Genomic DNA, 23485 nt, shown 5'->3' on the forward strand with positions numbered 1-23485 from the left:
TTGCTTTGTGTTATGTCTATGAAAAGAGGCATGTTTTCAAAAAGTACCTATTTTGCATAAATTTTGTGTGTTTAAGGTAAATAAATGCACTGCATTTTACACCAAATGTTATCACTTGAAAGAAACATGGATATACCTGGCAGGATTTCCACTTTTTTTTTTTTTTAATTTTAGAAAAAAACCTGAGAAAAGAGATCAAGAGAGTTGTCCATAGTCACATAGCTAATTAGTGGCAGTCATTAGAATAATGACTCTAGAAATTAAATCGATCACCCACCTCCTAAATCAGAGCTCTTCCATTACAGCATGCTTCCTGTCTCTTATATGCTTAGCTTTTTTCCTTCAATTTTTCTCTCAGGATTAGGTTCATCACCTGCCTCATGGTTAACCCTTTCTTTTATCATTCCTGGAAATGGTGAGGGAGAATTTCTGGAAACCCTTACCTATGTGAGGGCCAGTCCCTAACAGGGATGTTTTTGAAGATAAAGTAAAAGAACTCAATTTTTAAGTTTTAAGTTTTTTGCATTCATGAATAATTGCAGAGATGGAAATGCAAACAGCAATGGTTTTGAGTCAGGCCACCTGGATTTTAGTCTTGGCTTTGCTAGTAACAACTCTTTGGGCCTTAGTTTTCCCATCTGTAAACTCAGGAGGTTTGCCTATATGGTTTCATATTTTTAGGTGACTAAATATCTTTTCTAATATAAAGGCAATGTGCGTTTAATGGAGAAAACTGAAAAAGTAGAGAAACATAAAGAATTTTTTTAATCACCCATGGGGCACCATGGGTTCGGTCAGAAGAACATGTGAGTCTTGATCTTGGATCATGAGTTCAAGTCCCACGTTGGGTGTAGAGATTACCAAAATAAATAAATAAATAAATAAATAAATAAATAAATAAATAAAACTGAAAAAAATATCACCTATAATGGAACAACTCAGGGATAGTCACTATCATCTATCTGAAGCATTTCTTTCCAGTCTTTTCTCTAAACTATTGATTAAGATTGTGGTAATACTATTTCAGTTTGGTAGCCATTCAAAATAGATTGTTTATGGGTTCTAACATAAAAATCATCTACATTTAGCTTTGGAATGGTGTTTGTGTTTATCTCTAAAAGCACACTTTCTCCCTGACACCCAGAAATTCTAGTTTTCCTTCCCAGGTCAGATAACAATGTATTGTGTTTGTTTTTCATGTTTATTGTCACAGTAGGTCCCCATGGAGGAAGGTAGGCAGGGCAAGTATCCAAGTATCATCATCCTATTTGACAGATGAGGAAACAGAGGCTTAGTAAAGTGAAGTGATTTGCTCTAATTACATAGCTGGAGAGGGTCGAGGCCAGGGAATGTGAACCCAAGACTACTTGCCAAATACTCTGATCACACTGCTTCCATTTGGCCTGAGTTCAAAAAAGCAAACTCCATTGTCTACTCCCCCAGAAGGATGAAAATCTTTTGCTTACTGTCATCTTTTTTGCTGCTACTGCATTTCTATGAGGAAAACCATTTGGCCAATGAAAAATTAATGAAAAATTACTGCTATTTTTAAGTGATTATTTACAGTGCTAATTCTATTAAATGCATCATCCAATTATCTCTAATGTTTTGGCTTAATTTTTATTTTCTCACTTGGCACCTCTGCGATCTTGTCCTTCATTATCTGACTACCTGTGATAAGCTTCCGCATGACCAGTTCTGACCTCAGGGATAGTTCTGTTACTGTATTTGATTTGATGGATTATAATTAGCTACTCTAAAATCCAATCATCGTAATGAAATCCAATGACTGGAAACTGGGAGCTGATCCAGGACTGGTCTATGATGGAAATATAATGTCCTACATAACTGGTTTGAATTGTAATTGGTCATCTTAAAGTCTAATGTTGACTAATTGTGGGTACTAGAACAACACTCAGTCAGTATTTATATTACATTGTTGAATAATTTTGGAATTAAGATATGTAGGTGGCTTGATGCTAGATCACACTGTGAATCTGACTTGAAATCTCTAATTAGCTGAAATTCAGAAGATGACTATGCAGCCCAGCCACGTAAAAAAGGAGGGCGAAATGTGACATTTATTTAGAGATTTTAATGTAGAACTCAGCCTTTATCTTGAGGGTAAATCCTCATTAACCTTTGTCCTTGCCTGTAACTACCAAGAGATTATTCATCAGGGTGAGCAAGTCTCCCAATTATCTCTTATTGAGTGTTGGTTGAGTGACCTTGCTGACCTGGAAGACAAGCAGAGGGCAAAGTTCCAAGATTAGAAAAGTCTGAGGAGGGCCAGGGAAAACTTCCATTTCCCCTGCCTTCCCCAAAGCTTTTCCTTCCTTCTTCCTTGGAATGTATCAACCCTACCCATGGTCAAAGTCCCAGGCCCCGGTCTGTTTTCACCCATACTAAGGGGTTTCTGAGAAAGGCTTTATCTGGCCAACTCCCAGGAGTGTTTGTGCTATCACAAAGAGAAAGGGAGTAAGCAGGGCTTGGGCTTGATCTGCCTCCCAGCTGTCCTCCTCTTCCTTGCAGACTCATCCCTACCCAGGCCACTTGGCTCCTTGCTTACTCATTCGAAGGTCCATAGAGGTGAATGCATCCCAAGCAAATAAGTTAGGTTCCAGGATGGATGACTCTTCTCAACCAATCAAGTATCTCAGCTGCCACCCAGAAGCAGTAAAATAAAGTGAAGACAGAGGCCACCACAAGTCTTACCATCAAAAGCCATGGCCTGTAGCAAAAGCAGCTCAGCCTGGCTGCTTCTAAGGAAGGCTGCAGCCTCTCCAAGCTCCGACAGATCCATCCTTCTTCAAGTGATCCACCAAAACAGGCTTGGGCCTGAAAGAGAGCTACAAGGATTCACTCTGTAGAGAGGATAGGTGCAGGAAGAAATTGGTAGACATGGGGCACCAGGCACTAATCCAAGACACTATTCACTATAGACAGACTAAGAAGGGTTAAATCTTTTTAACTATGTCCACACCTCCTCTCTCTCTGCATGTCTCAAGTGTATGACAAAGCTGGACTCAAGAACATCTCACTGTAGTGAGGCCAACTTACCTGCCAGGCACAGGAAGCACAGTGCCTATCGTCCATGATGCTTTCAGGGACCCACAAAGGTAGCTGAATAATAATTTTGTTTAAAAGCAGAATGAAGGAGCACCTGGGTGGCTCAGTCAGTTAAGCGTCCGACTTCAGCTCAGGTCACGATCTCATGGTTCCTTAGTTCAGGCCCCATGTTGGGCTCTGTGCTGACAGCTCAGAGCCTGGAGCCTGCTTCAGATGTCTCCCTCTTTCTCTGCCCCTCCCCTAGTCATGCTCTCTCTCTCAAAAATAAATAAACATTAACAAATTTTTAAAAATCAGAATGAAAACATAAATATAATATTAATGATATACAATAATGAATCCATCCTGGGTTATATTAATTAGTCTTTATGCCAATGCAGTTGCAAAACCCTATTTTTAATACTTTTTGTGAAGGAAGACACCCACAAAGACAAAAGTGCCTGGGGCCCATGAAAGTCCATAATGCACCCCTGAACCACAAAGTCCTGATTGTGGCAGGTGGTAGAATGGGTCAGACTGAGAAACATCCAGTTGTGAACACTAGATGCCTTGACAGGAGCGGAGGAAGGGTTTCCAGTCTTCTAGGGGCATCCAGGAAGAGGGAGCACTGTAACCAGATTACGGTGACAAAGGGGAAAAGTCATCCAGACTAGTGTTCAGCATTAGAGAGTACAGGAGTACCAATGTGAGTATCCCACAGAGATGAGTGTCTGGGAGCAGAGGGGACACAAAACTATATATGATAGGAAAAAATAGGATTGAGTAGGCAGAGAGGGAAAGAATAGGACCTGAGGTCCCTGGGTAGGGAAACACACATATTTTGGAACAATGTTAGGAGTGTCTGACCACGGCAAATCCCCTCAGGTGTAAGGTTCCCCTTAAGAATGTAACAGACACCACCCACTCCCCCTCAGGTTCCCCTCAGGAATTTGACAAAGGCCTAAATACGGCCATGGGCCACCCCTCATACAATGTAAATGAGCCAATAAGGAATGGACCACCCAGAGCTATCAGGCCAATAAAGGTGGGACCTGAGAGGGAACAGGGAGGAAAGGAGGGCTATCCAAAACCTTATAAAACAAGGACCCTTGCCTATAGTCTTGGGTATTCTCTTTCAAATTCCCCCTCTCTGTAAAGAAAGCTTTCCTACTATTCTTCTCTGGTCTTATACTCTAATGAACTTTTGCCTGTTGCTCATTTTGTGTCTATCTGTTTATTCTTCAAAGCAGTGAGACAACAAACCCTGGGTTTTGAGGCAAAGAATCCTGCAACACTACTGGCCAACAGACATTTGGGAAGCAGCAGGGAAGCACAGGTTGGAGGTGGGAAGCAGGTTGCATGCTGAAGGCAATGAGTGGGTGTGGGTGGACCAGTTCATCAGCTCAGGTGAGGCAAGTGCTAGTCTTGGAAGGGCTGGTGGCTGGGCAAATTATCAGGGTTAATTTCAGTATGTGTTCACTCTGTACCAAACACTTTACTTATTTTATCTTTAATCTTCACACTTTACATTTGATAACAAGGAGAAGAAATGAAATCTGGGCTATCATGATCCAAAATAAGAGGTCATTCCTTCTAATTGGACAAAAGAGTCTTAGGCTTTTCCTCTCCACTCAAGGTTGCACAGCAACTGTTATTTGCCCCATTTTACAGACAAGTAGGTAGAGCAGGACTTGCCACAGTTACTTAGCTCTGGTGCTGCTTTTGAGGACTGATCAGCACCATGGTCTACACCCTCCAGAAGAAACTAATCACTTTCTATTTCACACATGGGTGACAATGAACAAACCCAATAAAATAATGCATTGCTGAACTTGATCTACTCTTTTTTGTGTGGTGGTTTGGGTGTGACCAGCAATAACACCTCTGGGATCTAAGGAATGTGATTTAAAGCTAAGACTAGTGGTCCAGGCTAGAGTCCATTTTATGTCTGCCAGAAAACAGGCATGTGACTTGTGGGAAATCACTTAACTTCCTCTAGGTTCAGTTTCCTCCCCTGCACAAGGCAAGGACTAGTCATAATCTGTGGATACATTTCTCGAGGTAGAGAGAAGAGACCTATGCAAGGGAAGCAATGAGCAAAAGCCCAGACATGGGACTGAGGGTGAAATCTCCCAGGAGAAAAAGCTGAAACTGACCTTTCCACAGGTGAGCACTCAGACTAAGGATATGTAATGATAATAATAATAAACATTTGAATAGGTAGAAGGGAGCAAGAAAAAGGAAAGCTTAGAAAGCTAGGCAGAGAAATTTAGGAATAAACACTACAGGAAACATTGCAGACAGGGTGAGAATATGAAGGAAGCAGTATTTTAGGAAAATGGCTCTGGCAGCATATTCAGGGAGGGTTGGAACAGGGAGAAGCCGTAGTCAGGGAGACAAATTGCGGCTCCATATTTGTGAGGGGATTGGACTGAATCCTCCCCACTCACTCTGTGTGGCTTCCTGATGACTTGCACCCCATAGATAGAAGAGCTCAGGAAGTATATTGTGGCTATAGAAGATCTCCATAAATGTGTGTGTGTGTGTGTGTGTGCGCGCACTTCTGGAAAAGATACCTAAGGAACAGGCAGGAATGGGAACAGGATATGGGTGGGGGAAGGAGGCAGTTACCTTTCACTTCCTACTTTTCTGGTCTATTTTAGTTTGTGGCATGTTCATGCATTTTCATAACAGATTTTTAAAAGTAGTTCTTATTATAACATCCAAGGATAAAAGATCACATCAAGACAGAGCACACAGCTGTGTAAATCTCTTTCCTAGTCTGGACCACTTTGCATATTTAGAGGTATACAAAGAACAGAAAGTGTCAAAAGCAGTACCGGATAGGAGAAAACTGCATGTGCCGAGAGCAGAGAGGCCCTGGCAACTCTTTGGAGGCAGGAAACTGAGATCAAGACATGACCCACCTGAGCAAAGGAAGGATAGACTCTTCCTTCCCTCTTGGCCTCCTGTATACATCCGTTAACCCAATCTCCAACTGTCCCCTGGACCCATTTACTATCAAGTTGCACACATGGCTTTAGAATTTGACAGAATAACAGACTTATCACAGCCCGGTCAACCAACGTCTTAAAATAGAAAATGAAAGAGCCCAAACTCCCAAGAGAAGTAAACAAATTAACCTTGCCAGCAAAATACACAAAAGGTGTATTTTAATCATGATAGAGAAACATAGATGAGTGTAGAACTAAAGGTGCTTTTTTCAGAAGGAAAATTTAATCTACATCTATTGAGAGGAAATTAAATTTGAGACTGGCATTTTGGTTCATTTTTGTCAAAAGATGCTGAGACCTACTATAACATTTATTTGCTAGTATGTAAGAGGCAGAGAGAGAAAAGGGATGCCTGAGAGAAGGGAAGGGATAAGGCACAAGGGTCGTCTGCACATTACTGTGAATTCTTCACATGTGGGCTTCCTTTGAACGTTCCAGAGTTTGGTTTGTCAACTCGCTTGTGGAGAGATTGGACTCTGGGAGCCACCTGGCTATGCTCATACATACGGTGACCATATTACTGATCATCCAAACCCACATATATTTTTTATACCAGGACATAGTAGTAAATAGTAATAATAAATATTAGAAAGTAATAATAAAATTATTAATTTAATAATTGAACTTGGGCAGCAGATATAATCTAAGACTGTCCCAAGCAAATAAGGACATATGGATACCCCATTTATAAGGAAAACAAAGACTTGGAGTGACCATTTATAGATCAGCAATAATGGTACACCTTTTCAATAACTACCAGGTCCTGATTGCCTGTGTCCATTATTCCCAGGATTCTCAGAGAATATTACCATCAGAAAGCTTCACCCAGAGAGAGGCTTTAAATACTCATGTTTGTTTTCATTCAGTTTGCCTTATAGCTAAATAATTCCTCCTATTCTCTCCTGGTGTTTACTTTTTCAGGAACTGAGTGCTATGTAAACCACCACACTCACATTTGCATTAAATGGTACAATTTCCAGAATTAAATGTATCTCAGTTACTTACTTAACAAGGTAAAGACAAGGAGTGGGAAGGCCTTAAGTGAAAGGGAGAGTTGAGATATGATTTTTCACCTTGGCCTAGTGAAAGGGCGGGCCTACGCCGGCCGACTCCATCTTGTTCTGTGCCCTTCACCTTGACCACACCTCCTCCCCTTGAGTAACCCCACCGCTCACCTGCCTAACAGGACTCGGACCCTTCCCCAGACAATCGGCTGAGGCCACAGCCATTACCTCACCAACTGTCCCTAGGCCCCAATAAAACCTTTGTCCTTTTGAAACTCGCTCTCTCTCCCCGGTATCTCACCGTTGCGTTGGTGCAGGTAGGGGATTGAGCTCGAGCTAGCTCGAATAAAGGCTCTTTTGCTTTTACATCAGACTCGGCTCCCTGGCGGTATTTGGGGATCACGAATTCTGGGCATAACACTAGAAAGAATCATGGTCAAATCGTGGTCAAATCGTGGTCAAAACTTAGCTTCTACTTGATAGGAAATAATTTAATGCCTGCCTGCCATGTGAGAAATAATACCTGCCTGGGTGACCAACCATCCTCGTTGGCCAGAAATTGAAGCATTTCCCAGGACTTGGGTCTTTTAGTGCTCAAACCAGAAGAGTCCCAGGCAACCTTGGACAAGTTGGCCACCCGCTTTTAAGTCTAGAGCATTTAATTATTTTAAGAATAAAACTCTTGTTTGGGAATTAGCTATTTTATGCTAGTTGTAATTTCTGTAGTCCTCTCTCCCCCCCCAGGTATTTTATAAATAGCTTTTTGAAAATGTTTATATATTCTCATTCAATCTACATTTATTAACCATCTATAATTGTCCATGCTAGGCTTGGGGGTACAATGATGGACAGAATAAACACTCTTTGTCCTCTTAGAATAATTGATTGGGACCTGGTTTCTTCTATCTTGTATTATGGCAATACTTCAGGCAAATTTGTAGAGAAAAATGTTCGCACTCCCTGGGGTGGATGATACTGGTCAGACAGCAGAAGTCAGAATGAGGGAGCCCAGGGGGATTGTGGAAGCCAGGAGAAGAGGGGAGCTTGGGCCGCCATGACTCTCAGCTCCCCACTGAGCTAAAACCTTCAATGGGTTATGTTATTCTCAACATAAGAGGCCTTGTTCTCACACTGTTCTTTCACAGGCTCTCTCTCATCATCCTCTGCTTGGGGGGTTCCCAATGGGAGGGATGAGGGTTTCCCATCTCTGATCCTTGTCATCCCCCAATGTAAAATCCTGGGAGTCATCTACAATTTCTCCAATTTCTCCTCCTCTCTCATGCACACAATTGACCACCAATTTCTATTGATTCTATAATTATAAAATCTTATCAACTTTTATGTATGTATGTGTGTGTATGTATTTTTAGAGAAAGAGAGAGAAAGAGAGTGCAAGCAGGGGAGGGGCAGAGGGAGAGGAAGAAAGAGAATCTTAATCAGGCGCTACGCCCAGTGCAGAACCCCACATAGGGCTGGATCTCACCAACGTGAGATCATGACCTGAGCCGAAATCAAGAATCATAGGCTTAACTGACTGAGCCACCCAGGCGCCCCAAGTCTTATCCATTTTTAGCAGACAGTTTGGAGTGTCTAATGAGCCCACACCCTACTCTGTGAAGTGCCTGCTTTCATCCACAAGCATGAACCACAAGCTGCCATGTCTGTAAGGTGACACCGGTGTCCTGGCCTACCTGATTAGACCAAGTGTGAGCATCTGATTCAATCAGGGACAATCACGGTATCTTTCCTATCTGGAATACAGATTAGATTTGGGCCCAAGGTGACACTCTCAGTCTGTGCTTTTTGCTTGAATGGAGTGATGTGAACTTGGGAGGTGAGGTTGGCACTGTGGTGTGGTCATGTGGTGCCACATGCATGCTAATCAGTGGAACTATCCATAGAGAGGGAATCACAGGAATGAAGAGAGGCAGCAATAAGGGAACAAGGGCAGGGAGAGAGATTGCTTGTGTTTCAAATAGCGTTCCTGTTAACAGTACCTCTTGAGACCTAGATTCAATTCCTGCCTTTGGTTTTCATAGGATCTTTCAATAACCTTCTAATAAATTCCCATTTCTCTCCTCCCCCAACTTTAAATTATCCTGAATTTCTGTTTTTCCCATCAGAATATCTTTAACTAAGACATTACGTCTGATTCTTCATCCTAATACAGGTTCTTATTTCGTCTCCTAAGATCATGTGACTATTGTATGTAAATGAAAGTCAGCACAGCACCGTGGATGCTAACATTTCAACCCACGTTAACTACTTTTATTACTATTCAACAAGCATTTGTGCAGTCTTTGAATGCTGTGCTAAAGATGCAGGAGGGTAGCTTTGCTTTCTAAATCGCTTAGTGGATTTGAGATGTGAAAAACCATGCTAGAAAATAGTACCACAGGAAGTAGAGTAGGAAAATTGAAAAGTGGCAGCTTTGGCTGCGTAGTTGGAAGTGAGACAAGTATTGTTTACTTGGGTGCTACTCTGTCCTGGAAGATCACACTGACCCCCGTCGTCCACTGCTGACCACAGTGACTCTATCATTGGCAGTCTTCTCCCTTTTAATCAGGGCTAGACATTTCTGAGGGGAGGAAACACAGAGACTCTCCTTTGAAATCCATACTGCCTTGGCATTTTAGTGCCTTAAGTGTAAGCAGAAACTCAATCGATGCCTATTAAGTACATTGTTGAAAGAGTTAAATTTTTCTCAGATTAGCAACCCAACAGTTTTCGAGTTGGTTTCATCATAATTGATTAGATTCACTTGAGTTCTTCATCGGGTTAGGTTATTATGCATGTTTACTTTCAAAGGCTTCCACTGCTGGGAAACCATAATGCGAGTAATAAGAAGAAATATTAATATGCTTCTAAGTAAACAAACACTAAGGCTCTCTTGACAAAGCCTCTTCCATTATTAAAATTTGAGACAAAGTGCCTGAAAATGAGAATGGATTTATCCAGATGTCAACAGAGGAAGGAAGAATTATCAAGCCCTTAAATGATTCCCAACAAGCCGGAACATGTGTCTCAAGGCAGTAAGTGAAATACATTTAGCTACAAGGCCCAGTGAACACCACAAATCTGGGGAAATGCTGCAAGATGCTCTTAATTAGGGGCACTACTGGGTAGACAAATGATGCTGATGTCTCCCTAATATTCATGCTTCTGGGATAGTGTGTTATGTGCTTCAACTTGGCCAGGTTTATTCAGTAGAAAATTGCTAATTGCTTAGTCTTCATGCATAAATCTACCATCCCTTAACCAGCTATAATACTTGAATTTTATTTATTTATATGCAATTTAGCTTTCTACAAAAGCAGGGGCTTTAAGCAGGTTTATCTCCTTGAAAGAGAAATGTTAAAACATTGAGTTGAATTACAAATCAAGAGTGCTGCACAAATTATTGATTATTTGAAGCTCTCATTTCAAAGGGTGATTATGATCATGACTACAGGTATCTGGGCAATTGAGCTTGCATTCCCAGGCTCTGCTCCCCTCCTCGCGGTCTAACCACAGCCCACTGTCGCTTGAATTTTCCTCCCATCACTCCACAGAAACTCTTCTTTCCATTGATCTCTTAAAGACAAATCCAAATGGTACTTTTCAGTCTCTAATGCTTTCCCTTGTTCTGGGACACTTCCCTCTTTTTGTTCTCCCCCCACCGACCCGCTCACCGTGTTCATTAACTAATCAAAGATCCATCCTCAATCAACATAGTGAGTATCAGAGACATGTCTCTTCAGCTCCCTCCTTCCACGGGTTCTCCTTTCTCAGCTCCCTTTCATCCTGCCCAGGACTATCTCATCTTAGTCCTTCCTTTTTCCCAATGTTGGATCAAAACTCCAGTTCTCTGCACTCACCTAATTGCTATTTACTCACAGGAAAAAGTTCTGATTAAATTTTGTCATGCATTCATTTTTAAGTATGTCCTCTTAAATATGCTGTGGGTTAAAAGAGAAATAAGACCTCAAGAGGTTCCCACTCTAGTGAGTGCTGGGCCACATAGATATGTCTTAGCTCTTACAGTTAGAGATGAGAAATGTTGGGATAGAGCTATGTACAGGACAGGTCATGGAGGTATGACCCTCTCATCTGTAATTATATTTTTGTTTATTTATTTTTAAATGGTTTAATTTTTTATTTTTTAAAAATGTTTATTTATTTACGAGAGAAAGAGAGACAGACAGACAGACAGAGTGTGAGCAAGGGAGGGGCAGAGAGAGAGGGAGACACAGAATCTGAAGCAGGCTCCAGGCTCTGAGCCATCAGCACAGAGCCCGAAGCAGGGCTCGAACTCACAATCCGTGAGATGACCTGAGCTGAAGTCAGACGCTTAAGCCACTGAGTCACCCAGGCGCCCCTGTAATTATATTTTTAAAATAATGTTTGGGTGCACGTGGGTGGCTCAGTCGGTTAAGCATCCGACTTCGGCTCGGGTCCGGATCTCACGGTTTGGGAGTTCAAGCCCTGCGTTGGGCTCTGTGATGATGGCTCAGAGCCTGGAGCCTACTTCACTTCTGTATCTCCATCTGCCCCTCCCCCACTTGCACTCTGTCTCTCTGTCTCTCAAAAATAAATAAACATTAAAAAAAATTTTTTTAAATATCAGTTTGTAACTCAAAGGAAGGAATCTTAAATGTCCCTGAAATGCTACCTGTACATTCACTACCAACACTATCTTATAAGAGCAAATGATAGTTAACCATTTCTGAGGGCTTATTGTACACCAGGCACTGGGTTAATGCTTTACATGTAATAACTCTCATTAACCTCACAGCAGCCTTTGAGGGACATATATAATAACTCACATTATATAAAGACGTTGAGGCTTGGAGAAGTAGCTAGTGATATCTCTGCTTTGGAATCCCAATACATTAAGTACATCCTTCACCTTCACATTCAATCATTTGCCAAGTTCTGCTGACTCCTTGTCTAAAGATCACTCAGTTCTATCCACATCTTTCCATTCCCCTACCAGCACCCTGATCAAGGACACCACCATTTCTCTCCTGGTTTATTGCTTTACTCTTTTAATTGGTCTCTTGACTGCAGTCAATCCAGAGTGAGGCTGTATATACAGGAGCACAATCATATTACTATCTTATTTAAAACCTTTTCTTGTTTTTACTTAAGATGAAGTCCAACACATTAACAGGGCCTGCAAAGCTTTCACCCTGTGGCCTGCCCTATGTCCCTACCCATCTCCCTTGCTCTCTCATCCCAGGCATGACCTGGCCAGTGCATTACTAGTGAGCGCCAATAGCTCTCTTTGACCTCTGGATGTTCACACATGATGTGACCTCCTTTGCTTGGAACATTCAGCCCTGTCCTTTTCCCTCTGGCTAGCTCCTAGTCATCCTTTGGGTCTCTGCTAAGCAACATTTTACAGGAAGGTATTCTCTAGGCTGTGTCTTTCTTAGATGTGGTCTTAGATGCCTTTACTATTTGTATCATGGTAATCTTTCTATATAATTATTATTTGTCTAACTGCCTATCTTCCTAACTAAATGTAAGCAGTCATAGGGCAGGGATTAAGTCTACTACATTCAGAGTGAACTCGAGTCCTTTGCAGAGTAGGAACTTAAACACCCAGGGAGTGAACTAACAAATCAGACACATCAGTCTGACTCCTGGGTTCATGTTTCTAAGCATGATGCTTTACTGTCTCCTGGCTGAGCTCCAGCTGTGGAGGGATCATGTCCTTGGTTAGAAAGGAATATAATCAAAATGCAACATGTCCTTACAGATAACATATCTTTGGTTAAGAAAGCATCATCACCTCATTTTTTATGTTGAATGTGAAATAAAAGTAGAGTTGACTCTTGAACAATATGTGTTTGAACTGTGTGGGTCCAATTATCCTTGTATGTTTTTCAATAAATACAATACAGTACTGTAAATGTATTTTCTCTTCCTTATGGTTTTCTTAATAACACTTTATTTTCTCTAGATTACTTTTTTTTGTAAGAATACAGCATATAATGCATATGCATTCAAAATATGTCTCAATTTACTATTTATGTTATCATAAATCATATTATGATTTATGGTTCATATTATGAGTAATGGTTCTAGGCAAAGTAGGCTATCAGTAATTAAATTTTGGAGGAGTTGAAAGTTATACATGGATTTGTGTGTGTGTGTGTGTGTTGTGGGGGGAGATTGATGCGTTTAACCCTCGTGTTATTCAAGTGTCCACTGTATTGGTTAAGAAATTTGAATTGTATTAGCCCAAGATTTTTTAACCCTTGGAATCTTAGAACTAAAAGCTCATTAATATCAACTACCTCAGTGCTCCATAACTTATAGGTGAGTGTAAAAAAGACCAGCAAAATAAGTGACGGGCCCAAGTTCACTAGTAGAGCCAGGCTGAAAGTATGAACAATTTTGAACAGAATTTAGAAAAAAATACTCAGATCTATGAAGAAAACTAAAGAAAATTATGATTCAGGGTTGTATCTTTGTGCTTCAGAGTCGAAGGCAAAGATACTCTCCCATAAAATACTGATAAACACCACAGCCAGAGAGTGAATATTAGATAAAATGGAACATCATTATGGTCTAGTAACATATTCCTTAGGATCAGTGACCCATGATCTGCATCATAGTTTAACATCTAATTTAGAATTGCTGATGCTATTATTCAGCACAAATGATATGCATTAAATACATTCAGTGATTCTGAAAGGTGATGTTTAATATAAATCCAAGGTATTGTTCTCATTGTTTTTGTATTTTTCTGGTTGATATGACCTTAACTCAGGATAATTCTGAGTTTTAAGTAAGTACAATTATAATCAACATCTTCATGTGATATTCAAAGATATACTTACCTAAAATAAAATTAAAGTATTATATATTCTACTTTAATTAAATTCAACAAATGCTTTTGAATACCTAGTAAGTACCAAAAATTGGCAAAATCCTTGGGATGCCAGAATAATTAATACATAGCTTCTGCTCTCAAGATTTAACTCTAGTAGGCGACAAGACTCATCAACAAATCATTTTTAGGATGATAAATGTAATAATGGACATACATTCTCCAAGAGGCTGTAATGAAAATAAAATGAATTGTGGTTAAAATTCTTACCTCAGAATGATTCCGTTGTACAAACACATTGGGCTTTTTTTTTTTCTTAAACTATTTAACTTCATATAATGGATAACACCCGAGGGAAAAATATCAGTAAAAATAGCAAAGCATCTTTTTACCTGTCATTCAATGTACTAGCGGAAGAAGGAGAGAGACAAACCTACCTTGGAAAGAGCAAAAGAAATGAGTAGACCAGTGCTGGGCAAGACTTTATACACGTTTGTCAAGGTCAATGGTGACAACCTCAGTTAATTTTGCCATTGTTTCTAAATTTGTCTGCTGGTTTTTAAGAAGTTGAACCCATGGACCTGGATTTGGCACCCAAAATGTCTCTGAAGCAAGGGTGTAAGATGCCAGAAAACTATTCCGTTTCTACAACCAAAATCCACAGACTAATTTGACTCATTCTCTAAATGCTTGCTGTATAATAGGATTAGACAAGATTAATAAGAGAAGCAGCCAACACCCCCTCTGGCGGCATCAGTTTTGGAGTCTTGGGCTCTAGGGCTATCTCCCCTAGTGATTTTGAACAATTAAGTTAAGGGTCTCAACATTTTTCACAGTGCCAAGGAAACAGTTAATAACAGTTGTCTACTATTTAGGCCATTCTAAGACTCCTTAAAAGAGCACATATTAATGATTTACTATGTTCCAAGCACTGTTCTAAGCACTTTGCATATATGAATTCATTTAAGCTTCATAATAACCCTATAAGGTAGGACTTTTATTATTCCTATTTTACAAATGAGGAAATAAATAGAGGCAGAGATGATAAGATAGCAATTTTTGGAGACAAGATTTGAGCCTAGAAGTTTGGGCTTCAAAATTTATTCTTGTAACCATTGTAATGTACAATTATTAGCTCATAATTCTGATAATGTTCTTTAATATCTTCCCTCAAAAAGTGTAATTTAAAAAAATTTCCTTTCTCTATAAGGAAATACGTTACTATTTGTTTCTTCTAACAGCCAGGAAATTTTCTTTTGCTGCAGTCTCTAGGTGAAGCAAATAGCTAACTGACTGCTATAAAAGGGGAAACAGCCAGACAATGCCTTTGGCTTTGAATCACTTTTCCAGGACTTGAAAGTCTTTTTCAAAACCTGCAAATGTCTCCCTGGAGCAAGAGACTTTCTGAACTACATTTAAAATAGCTTGGGAAGCGATATAAAAAAGTGGAACTCTTTTGGGTTATAGGAAACAGCTCATGCAATCAGTTCTCAGTACTGATGGGCCAGCTCTGCATAACTCTTCCCCAAACCAATTAATTCATCATTTCCCATTGGAGAAAAAGAGAAGAGAATAGAAAGACACCTATACTGAAGCTTATTGCAGCAGTGTTATGGATAGAAGTGGGCTAGTAGTAAATACTGAAGTAAGTACTGCATAATTATAACTAATCAGTTATGCTAAAATGAGCCAATATGGCAGGGTAATTGGGATGATCCTTGTTTCTTCTTACAGGAATGCAATTTAATTAGAATGGGTAAACTGACAGTCAGCAGTAACCTCGCAGAATCCTAGGCAATATGAGATGAAGCAAGAAAAATAACACCCTGGCTGGCTTTCAGTGTGTAGGAAATGGACATTAGAGCTGTCCATTTGGCCTTTGGGAGGCTGAAAGTCATTTTTCATGTGTGCTTAGGGCTTGAGAAAAAGGGTGTGTTGTTGTGTTTGGGCTTTTAAAAAAGAATCAATCTAGATAAAGCAGACAAAACAGTTTAACTTGCATTTCAAGGAGCTCTGAGGATTCCAAATATTCAAATGTAGAGGAAACTAACCAGATTGGGTTTTCAGAGGGGTCTAATTTGTATTAAATAGAGGCAGCTGTTAAAAGCAATAAACCTGTTACCACTTTGAACGGTCAGGATTGAGGCATGTTCCAGTAGATTCTGAGGGCAAGTGGTTGAGAGCAAGAGGTGTATAAGGAAGTAGGGCATGTTTTGACTCTATTAAAAAAAAAATTCCAAGAAAGGACAGGATCAGGGAGTTGCTTATGTGGCTTGGTTGGCATTTGGTAGTTCTCAAATCTACAAGGTGAATAGGCATGGCAGCCCTGAAGATTCAAACTTGGCCTGTGATATCATTCTTATAACCCCAGGAGTATGAGGCAGAGTTATTTATTCTCTGGGTTGAATAGAGAATGGGATCAAAACAAGGGCCTTAATGTAAAGTAAGTCATGTCTTAAAAAAATGAAGCACAGGAGAGCTAAATTATGTCAACAACTTTTACATTCAAATGATCAAATCGTATAGATAATTGCCTGAACAATAAAATTAAAGTAACTGTTCCCAACATAGAGACCCCCTTGAAAATTTGTTGTATATGATGATCATAAAGTGGTCTACTGAAAGTAGTTGGCCGAGGACTCTAATATGCAGAAGTAAATGTCAAATCTCAAGTCTTACTATAATAGTTGCTAAAGACCAAATATTTTGCAGCATTGATTACACAGATGTTACTGAACCATTTGAGGGCTAAATAAGTCATGTGATGTTACTAATGAATTATTCTGTCCCATTCTTAACCTAGACAGAAGTTTCAATATCATGAAATATGTTAGAGTATGTTGGCTTGTGGAGGAAGGGAAAGAGGAAGTTTTCCATATGGGCTTGCCACAGATTTAAAGGAAGGAAAAAACAGGGATGCCTGGGTGGCTCAGTCAGTTAAGTGTCCGACTTTGGCTCAGGTCATGATATCACAGTTTGTAGGTTCAAGCCCTGTGTTGGGCTCTGTGCTGACAGTTCAGAGCCTGAAGCCTGCTTTGGATTCTTTGTCTCCCTCTCTCTCTGCCCCTCCCCCACTCACACTCTGTCCCTTTCTCTTAATAATAAATAAACATTTTTAAAAAATTTTTTAAAGAAGAAAAAAAACAAAATTCTCAAATCCTCTTTCTTCCAGGCTGCCCAGCTTCTTCCCTTCCCAAGTCCGTGTGTGGTTTGAGGATGACCACATTTGTCAAAGGACTTGATGTGTGGATGTAAATTGATGGCTTCATGTTTGTTAGAAAACAAGATCGTAAACTTATGAGAAGAATTAATTATTAAAGAAATTTGTGGTATTTGAAGAAGAATGATTTATAAAACAGTATCATGGTATATTTAAAAGTCATATGCCTTTAAAAGTAGTCCTAGGGGCGCCTGGGTGGCTCAGTCGGTTAAGTGGCCGACTTCGGCTCAGGTCACGATCTCGCGGTCCGTGAGTTCCAGCCCCGCATCGGGCTGTGGGCTGATGGCTCAGAGCCTGGAGCCTGCTTCGGATTCTGTGTCTCCCTCTCTCTGACCCTCCCCCGTTCATGCTCTGTCTCTCCCTGTCTCAAAAATAAATAAAACGTTAAAAAAAATTAAAAAAAAAAAAAAAAAAAAGTAGTCCTAAAGTGGCTATATCTGAGTAGAGGAATTCTGGATTCTGCAAAAAATTATTTTTCATCGCTGTATTTTATAATTTTCCTATAATGCCTTTTTGTAATAAAAATTATCTTAAGATGGTGGTCAGTATTTCTGAGTATAAATTAGAGTCACAATTCAGTATATATATGTATATATATGTGTATATACATACACACACATATGCATATATAATACATACCTATACATACATATACACATATATAATTAATTTAACATATAAGTAAGTCAAGCATACCAGACACTTTTTTGGGGGTTTTTTGGCTTGCCTTTGTCTTCTTGTCATAACCCATATCAGATTGTGCATTTTTTAACCCTTCCACTCACATCATTTCTTTTGCTTCTGCTCAGTGCATAGATTAACAATTTAGAATTCATCCTTTGGTATTTTCCTCCATGTTTATATGCTCATGTAGATATGCAAACTCATCACACATTGCTATTGGTTGTTTAACAAAATAAGGCGAATTATATATAGGTCTATATGTCTTCCTTTTCTCACTCAGTAATATTTATTCAAGACTCGCCAAACCAGCTTCCAGAACCCTAATTCATCACTTTAATGGCTGTATGATATTCCATGGTGTAGATATACCACAGTGTATTCAGCAATTCACCTATTGAAGTTTCTAGCTTTTTTGTGTTTTGTTTTTTTACTATTATGAAAAATGTTATAATCAATATTGTTGTACATGTGTCATTACTTATGATTTTATTTCTTTGGGAAAGTTCCCAAGGGTGGGCATGTCAAGTCAGAGAAAATGCATTCAAAATTGTAATAGATATTGCCAACTGCTTTCCAAAAAGGCAGTAACACTTAATTACACTAGCCAGGTATGAAAGTACTCTTTTTTTGACTACTGACAGTAATTGGCAGTCATTCTCTTTAATTTTTGACAATCCAATAGGCATAAAGTAATATATCATTTGATGTTAATTTCATTTCTGTATTACAGAATTTGAGCATCTTTTCAAATGCTTATTAGTCATTTGTATTGATCCTTGTCTGAATTGTTTATTGTCCTTGTTTATTTTGCCTGTTTTCCTGTGGGGGTATTTACTTTTCTTTTTGATTTGCAATTGCTTCTTGCACATTTTTGTATCCTGATCCTTTGTCATCTATCTTACTAATTTTATTTACCATATCATTTGTCTCCTGAATTTGTATATGGTAACATTTGTCTTGTATTTTGACATAGTTAGATATAAATATATTTTCTTTTTATAACTAACTTTTTTTTTTTTTGGTCTAGCTTCGGAGGATTATAAATGGTTATATTTAGTCAGTATTTCTTGGCAGCCCTAGTATTAGTTGCCAAGGGGAACAACAACAATAACAAAATTGCCCTTTGCAAATAGACAAATAGGAACAGAAAACTCCAAAATAATGATGACTTAAATAAGATAGACATTTATTTCTGTCATTGAGTCTGGAAAGAGTTAATCCAGGGCTTGTATGTATACCCCAGTATAAAGGATCAGGTTTCTTCTTTCTGGATGATCTGTTTACTGTGCAAGGCATCCATTCCCCAGGTCAACTAATGATTCAAAATTCTGTTAGCGATCCAGCCATTTTGTCTATTTCCAGTCCAAAGGAAAGAAGGAAAATAAATGGGCCATGTCTTTTAAAGAATTTCCCAGAAATTGTCCACCACTTCCATTTATATCACGTTAACAAGAATGTAATTACACATAGTTCCAAAGGATGCTTACATTTCCCTGAATACTAGTGAAGACTATGAAACAGTCTTCATTCCAAGTGGCTTTGTGCTCAGCTAAAAAATTAGTGGTTCCAATACTTTGGAAGATGGGGAAAAACTAACCACAAGAGAGCTTCAAAACAATAATCTGCTGAGATACTTTGAAATTAATGATTTGGGGGAAAGTATACCTTTTATGAAGTCTTTATACTACTCTAAATAAATAAATGATGAATGAATAAATTAATGGATGAACTTGTAATATATTTACACAGAATCATCATTTTCTTCTCTAGCCAGGTGTCACAGATGTTTTTAGCAGATGATGCCTATTTACTTGGAAAATTGCTATCAACCAGAAGTGACCCTGCACCACTACATAAAGAGAATTTTTCCCCCTATCCATTGCTCAGGTTCATCAATTGCCCAATGTTTTCAACAATTTTAAAACATCCTTTGTGAACCTAGTAAAAGGAGCAAAGAAAGAATGCATTGGGGAAAAAAATAACAACACGTTTTTCAGCTAGAAGGGTTAATGCTGCTGGGTGTTTTTTAATGAGTGGCTACATTCAAAGGAGTAACTTCTGTTTAGATGCTGTCATGTCTAGCCTATTTTTAATGAGATTACACATTGCAAAAGAATGTAATAAATTTTATCTTAAAATGTAAAGATGATGTCAAAGCAGATGCTGTGGTTTATAATGTGGGTCTGTTAGTGGGCTGCCTTTTGAATCTAAGAGATAAATTTCAAAATATATTTCACCAATGCTTGCTGTATATTGGAAATAATGCAGACTTTTTGAGCAAGCCAGGTTTCTAATTTTGGAATAAAATATTTGTATTATTAGAGAAATGGTCAGGAATTAGAATTAGGGGCATGCAATAGGCACACATGCGTCTTTTGATTTTATTCTTTGATCAAATTGAATATTCATTTCTTAAAAAAGAAGAAGTCTTGAGCTGTCATTTACAATTTCACTCTCTCTAAAATCTTCTGGGGATGTCATTCAGCAGCATAACTTTTTCCTTCGTGATTGAAACTGAACTCAAGTGCATGAAATGGGCCAATAAAGTTAGACTCTTAGGCAGTTCTGATGCTTCGATAAATAAACTCTCTGTGCAGCACTTTTATAATCAATTCATGCCACCAACAAGCATGTTAAAATTATGAATCATGGAAACCAGAGCTACCTGATTTTGCAGCTGCGAGGCATATATATCTACATAGAGCTTCTATTAGGCCTCACTGAACAGGAGATGGTAGAGTTGTCAAGTCAAATTTATTCCCCCTGTTCTGCTTCCTTTTCCTACCTCTGTTCTCTTCCTTAGGAGGTGAATGCTCTCTGATCTTTACACTCATTTCCAGTCATTCCAGTTCATGATCTGTTTGTTGGGTAGCTGGGAACCAGACTCTATGCCAGTCTTGACATGAACACCAGTGAATAAGGCAAGTCGCTGCCCTCCAGGAACTCACACTCTAGAGCAGAACTTCTAAGTGCTGTGTTGCGACTCATTACAAGTTATTTGAGGAGAGCCTGGGTGGCTCAGTCAGTTAAACTCCGACTTCAGCTCAGGCATGATTTTGCAGTTCATGAGTTCGAGCCCCACATTGGGCTCTTTGCTGTCAGCATGGAGCCTGGAGTCTGCTTCAGATTCTGTGTTTCCTTCTCTCTCTGCCCCTCATCCACTCTCTCTCTCAAAAATAGAATAAATGTTAAAAATTAAAAAAAATTATTTGAAACAGAATAACAACAGTTGTAATGCTTATTTTTTCCCAGTGATTTTTATTTAAAAAATATAAGTTACAACAGTTTTTAAAATATCCACATATTAATACGTATTACTTGTACTCACATACATTTTCCCAAGTGGAAGAATTTAGCTGATACCAAGTCATAAACTGCAGTCCATTTGATCTATGCCACAGCCCTAAGCCTTGATTTTATGAACCTTTGTCATATAAGAGGAAAAGAAGCGAGGACTAGACTTATCTGTGCACTTATCTTGGTCAAAAAGACTTTGAAAATAGATCAATGCAGTGGGTCAAAATCATTTTACATTTATCTGTAACTAATTCATCTTGAAGAGCTCACAATGATCTTCCCACGTTTTAATACTCTTAATATTCTGATTTCTAATTGTGTAGTTCAAAAAGTATCCTGCTAGCAGTGGTTCTTAAAATTTAGTGTCTAGGGACGCCTGAGTGGCTGAATCAGTTAAGCATCCGACTTTGGCTCAGGTCATGATCTCACAGTTCATGAGTTTGAGCCCTGGGTCAGGCTAGGTGCTGTCGGCTCAGAATGGGCTTTGGATACTCCATCTCCCATGCTCTCTGCCCCTCCCCCACACTCTCTCCCTCTCAAAAATAAATACACATTAAAAAAAATAATTTAGTGTCTACTGAGGATGATCTAGAGGGTTTGTTAAGACACAGATTGTTGTGTGTCACCAGTTTCTTGTTCAGTATGTTTGGGACAAGACTTGAGAATTTGCAGTTTTAGCAAACTCCTGATTGACATTGATGCTGCTGGTCTGGGGATCTCACTTTAAGAACTAGTGTACTAAACAATAGCAAGAGTGGGGAGATTCTATTAAGCCATTAGGGTCTACTTTATTCTACCTCCTAGCCAGCCCTAAAGACCAGCCTCAATGCCCTTTCTCTGGTGCCTTATACACTGGCACACTTAGTACTTCTCCATATTCTAAGAGAGGCCAACCCTTCTCCTCAAGAGCACCTTGCCCCACACACAGGTCTACCTGGAAACATGCTTTACCACCTCTCACTGCAAAGGAGTTTCAGCTCTAGAGTCTATGTTTCAGAAGAAAATGTATGTTATTCTAGATAACCTCTAATGTTTTTAAAAAATCATTACCCCTCCCACCCCCTGGTAATGCCTGGGATGCATTTCCATGACTCCTATTTCATGTTGACCACATCTTAGAACTGCACTAGTGAGGCTAATTTCGGATTTGACAAATGTCACCATAGATAAAAATCTCATCTTGGCTTATCAGAAAAACAGAGAGGGTAAGTGGTAGGCTTTGAAGTCGGGCTGCCTGAGTGTAAATTCTGACTCTGCTCTTATCTAACCAAGTAATGTTGAGAACGATCTTTATTCTCTCTGTGCCTTAGCCTTTTCATCCATATTATGCTTACATCATAAAGTTTTCATTTTAGATAAAATAACACCTATAAAATCATCAGAACAATAATAAAATTATATCTATAAAGTTCAGAACAAACTTGGAAAAGAGAAGGTGTTTAAAAAATGGCAGCAATTACTATTATCACAAAAGAACTCTAATTATATTGGGGCATATATGAGTAGAGTTTATTCAATTTCTCACTAATTGAGAATGGCCATATCCTGGCAAGACTAATAGATAGGCATAAAGTATAATTAATTTCCTTGGATCCTAAACTTCTTACAATAGTCTTCTTAGTGAAACAGTTTGAGCTCATGGACACACTAAAATAGGAAATAATGGCTGTGTCTTTCTGTTCTCGGTCATTGCTGTGGGTTTCAAACAATTTGGTAAGGAATTTTGTCCTTAAAAAGCAATGACCCAATTTAGGAGTATGAACATATATCTCAATTCAATTCAAGAGCACTAAACTCCCACAGAGTGTTGTAGGCAGATCTAAGTTCTACAGGACTCTGCATGGTGGGTACTGTTATCATCTCCTGTTTATAAGGAAGGAATTGGGGCTTGGGAGGAGAAACGACAGAGCAAGGTCACAGTGCTTATATCCAGCAAAACCACTACTCAAAGTCAGGCAGTCTCACACCAGAGGTCATGCTCTTAACCATTCTGACTTCTTGCCTCTGGGTTGGTCCCTGATACAGCTACTCTCAGGAAATAATTAGGATTCATGTAGCTTTGGTGTCAGTGAAAATAGAGAAGGTGACATTACATACTCTGTCCTACCAGGTCCAGAGAAAAGACTGGTAGAGTGGAAAATTTCAGCACCATGACCCTTGGTGTCTGAGAAAAGGGAAGTGAGAAGATGTGAGCCATTGAATTGGACACAGAACACGCAGAATAAAATCACGTGGAATGTTTTACCATCTGTCTGGAGTTTTTAAAACTAGGCTGTCTGCATTTATAATGTCATATCATGATTACTCAGAAATTACCTCATAGTCTATTTTTATTCTGTCATACAGTAATTTGTGTAATGCTGCTTAAGACTAGCAAGAATAAAATTCCAGGTTACTA

General features: G+C 39.2%; 1 protein-coding gene and 1 long non-coding RNA gene across 2 annotated transcripts in view; one reads left to right on the plus strand and one right to left on the minus strand.

The window, feature by feature from the left end:
• MYH15 (myosin heavy chain 15) overlaps nucleotides 1-2921 on the minus strand; it is a 147953-nt gene extending 145032 nt beyond the window's left edge. The window contains exon 1 of the mRNA XM_045501924.1: nucleotides 2716-2921. Within this exon, the coding sequence (XP_045357880.1) occupies nucleotides 2716-2803 (88 nt within the window). The 5' untranslated portion in view covers nucleotides 2804-2921. The remainder of the gene's footprint in view (nucleotides 1-2715) is intronic.
• A 2180-nt stretch (nucleotides 2922-5101) lies between these two features.
• Nucleotides 5102-17138, plus strand: LOC123576101. The gene is made up of 2 exons (XR_006701163.1): nucleotides 5102-5214; nucleotides 17059-17138. It is a non-coding gene; the product is annotated as an uncharacterized LOC123576101 (long non-coding RNA).
• Nucleotides 17139-23485: the final 6347 nt, after the last annotated feature.

This window comes from Leopardus geoffroyi, chromosome C2, assembly GCF_018350155.1.
Source record: "Leopardus geoffroyi isolate Oge1 chromosome C2, O.geoffroyi_Oge1_pat1.0, whole genome shotgun sequence".
NCBI lineage: Eukaryota > Metazoa > Chordata > Mammalia > Carnivora > Felidae > Leopardus > Leopardus geoffroyi.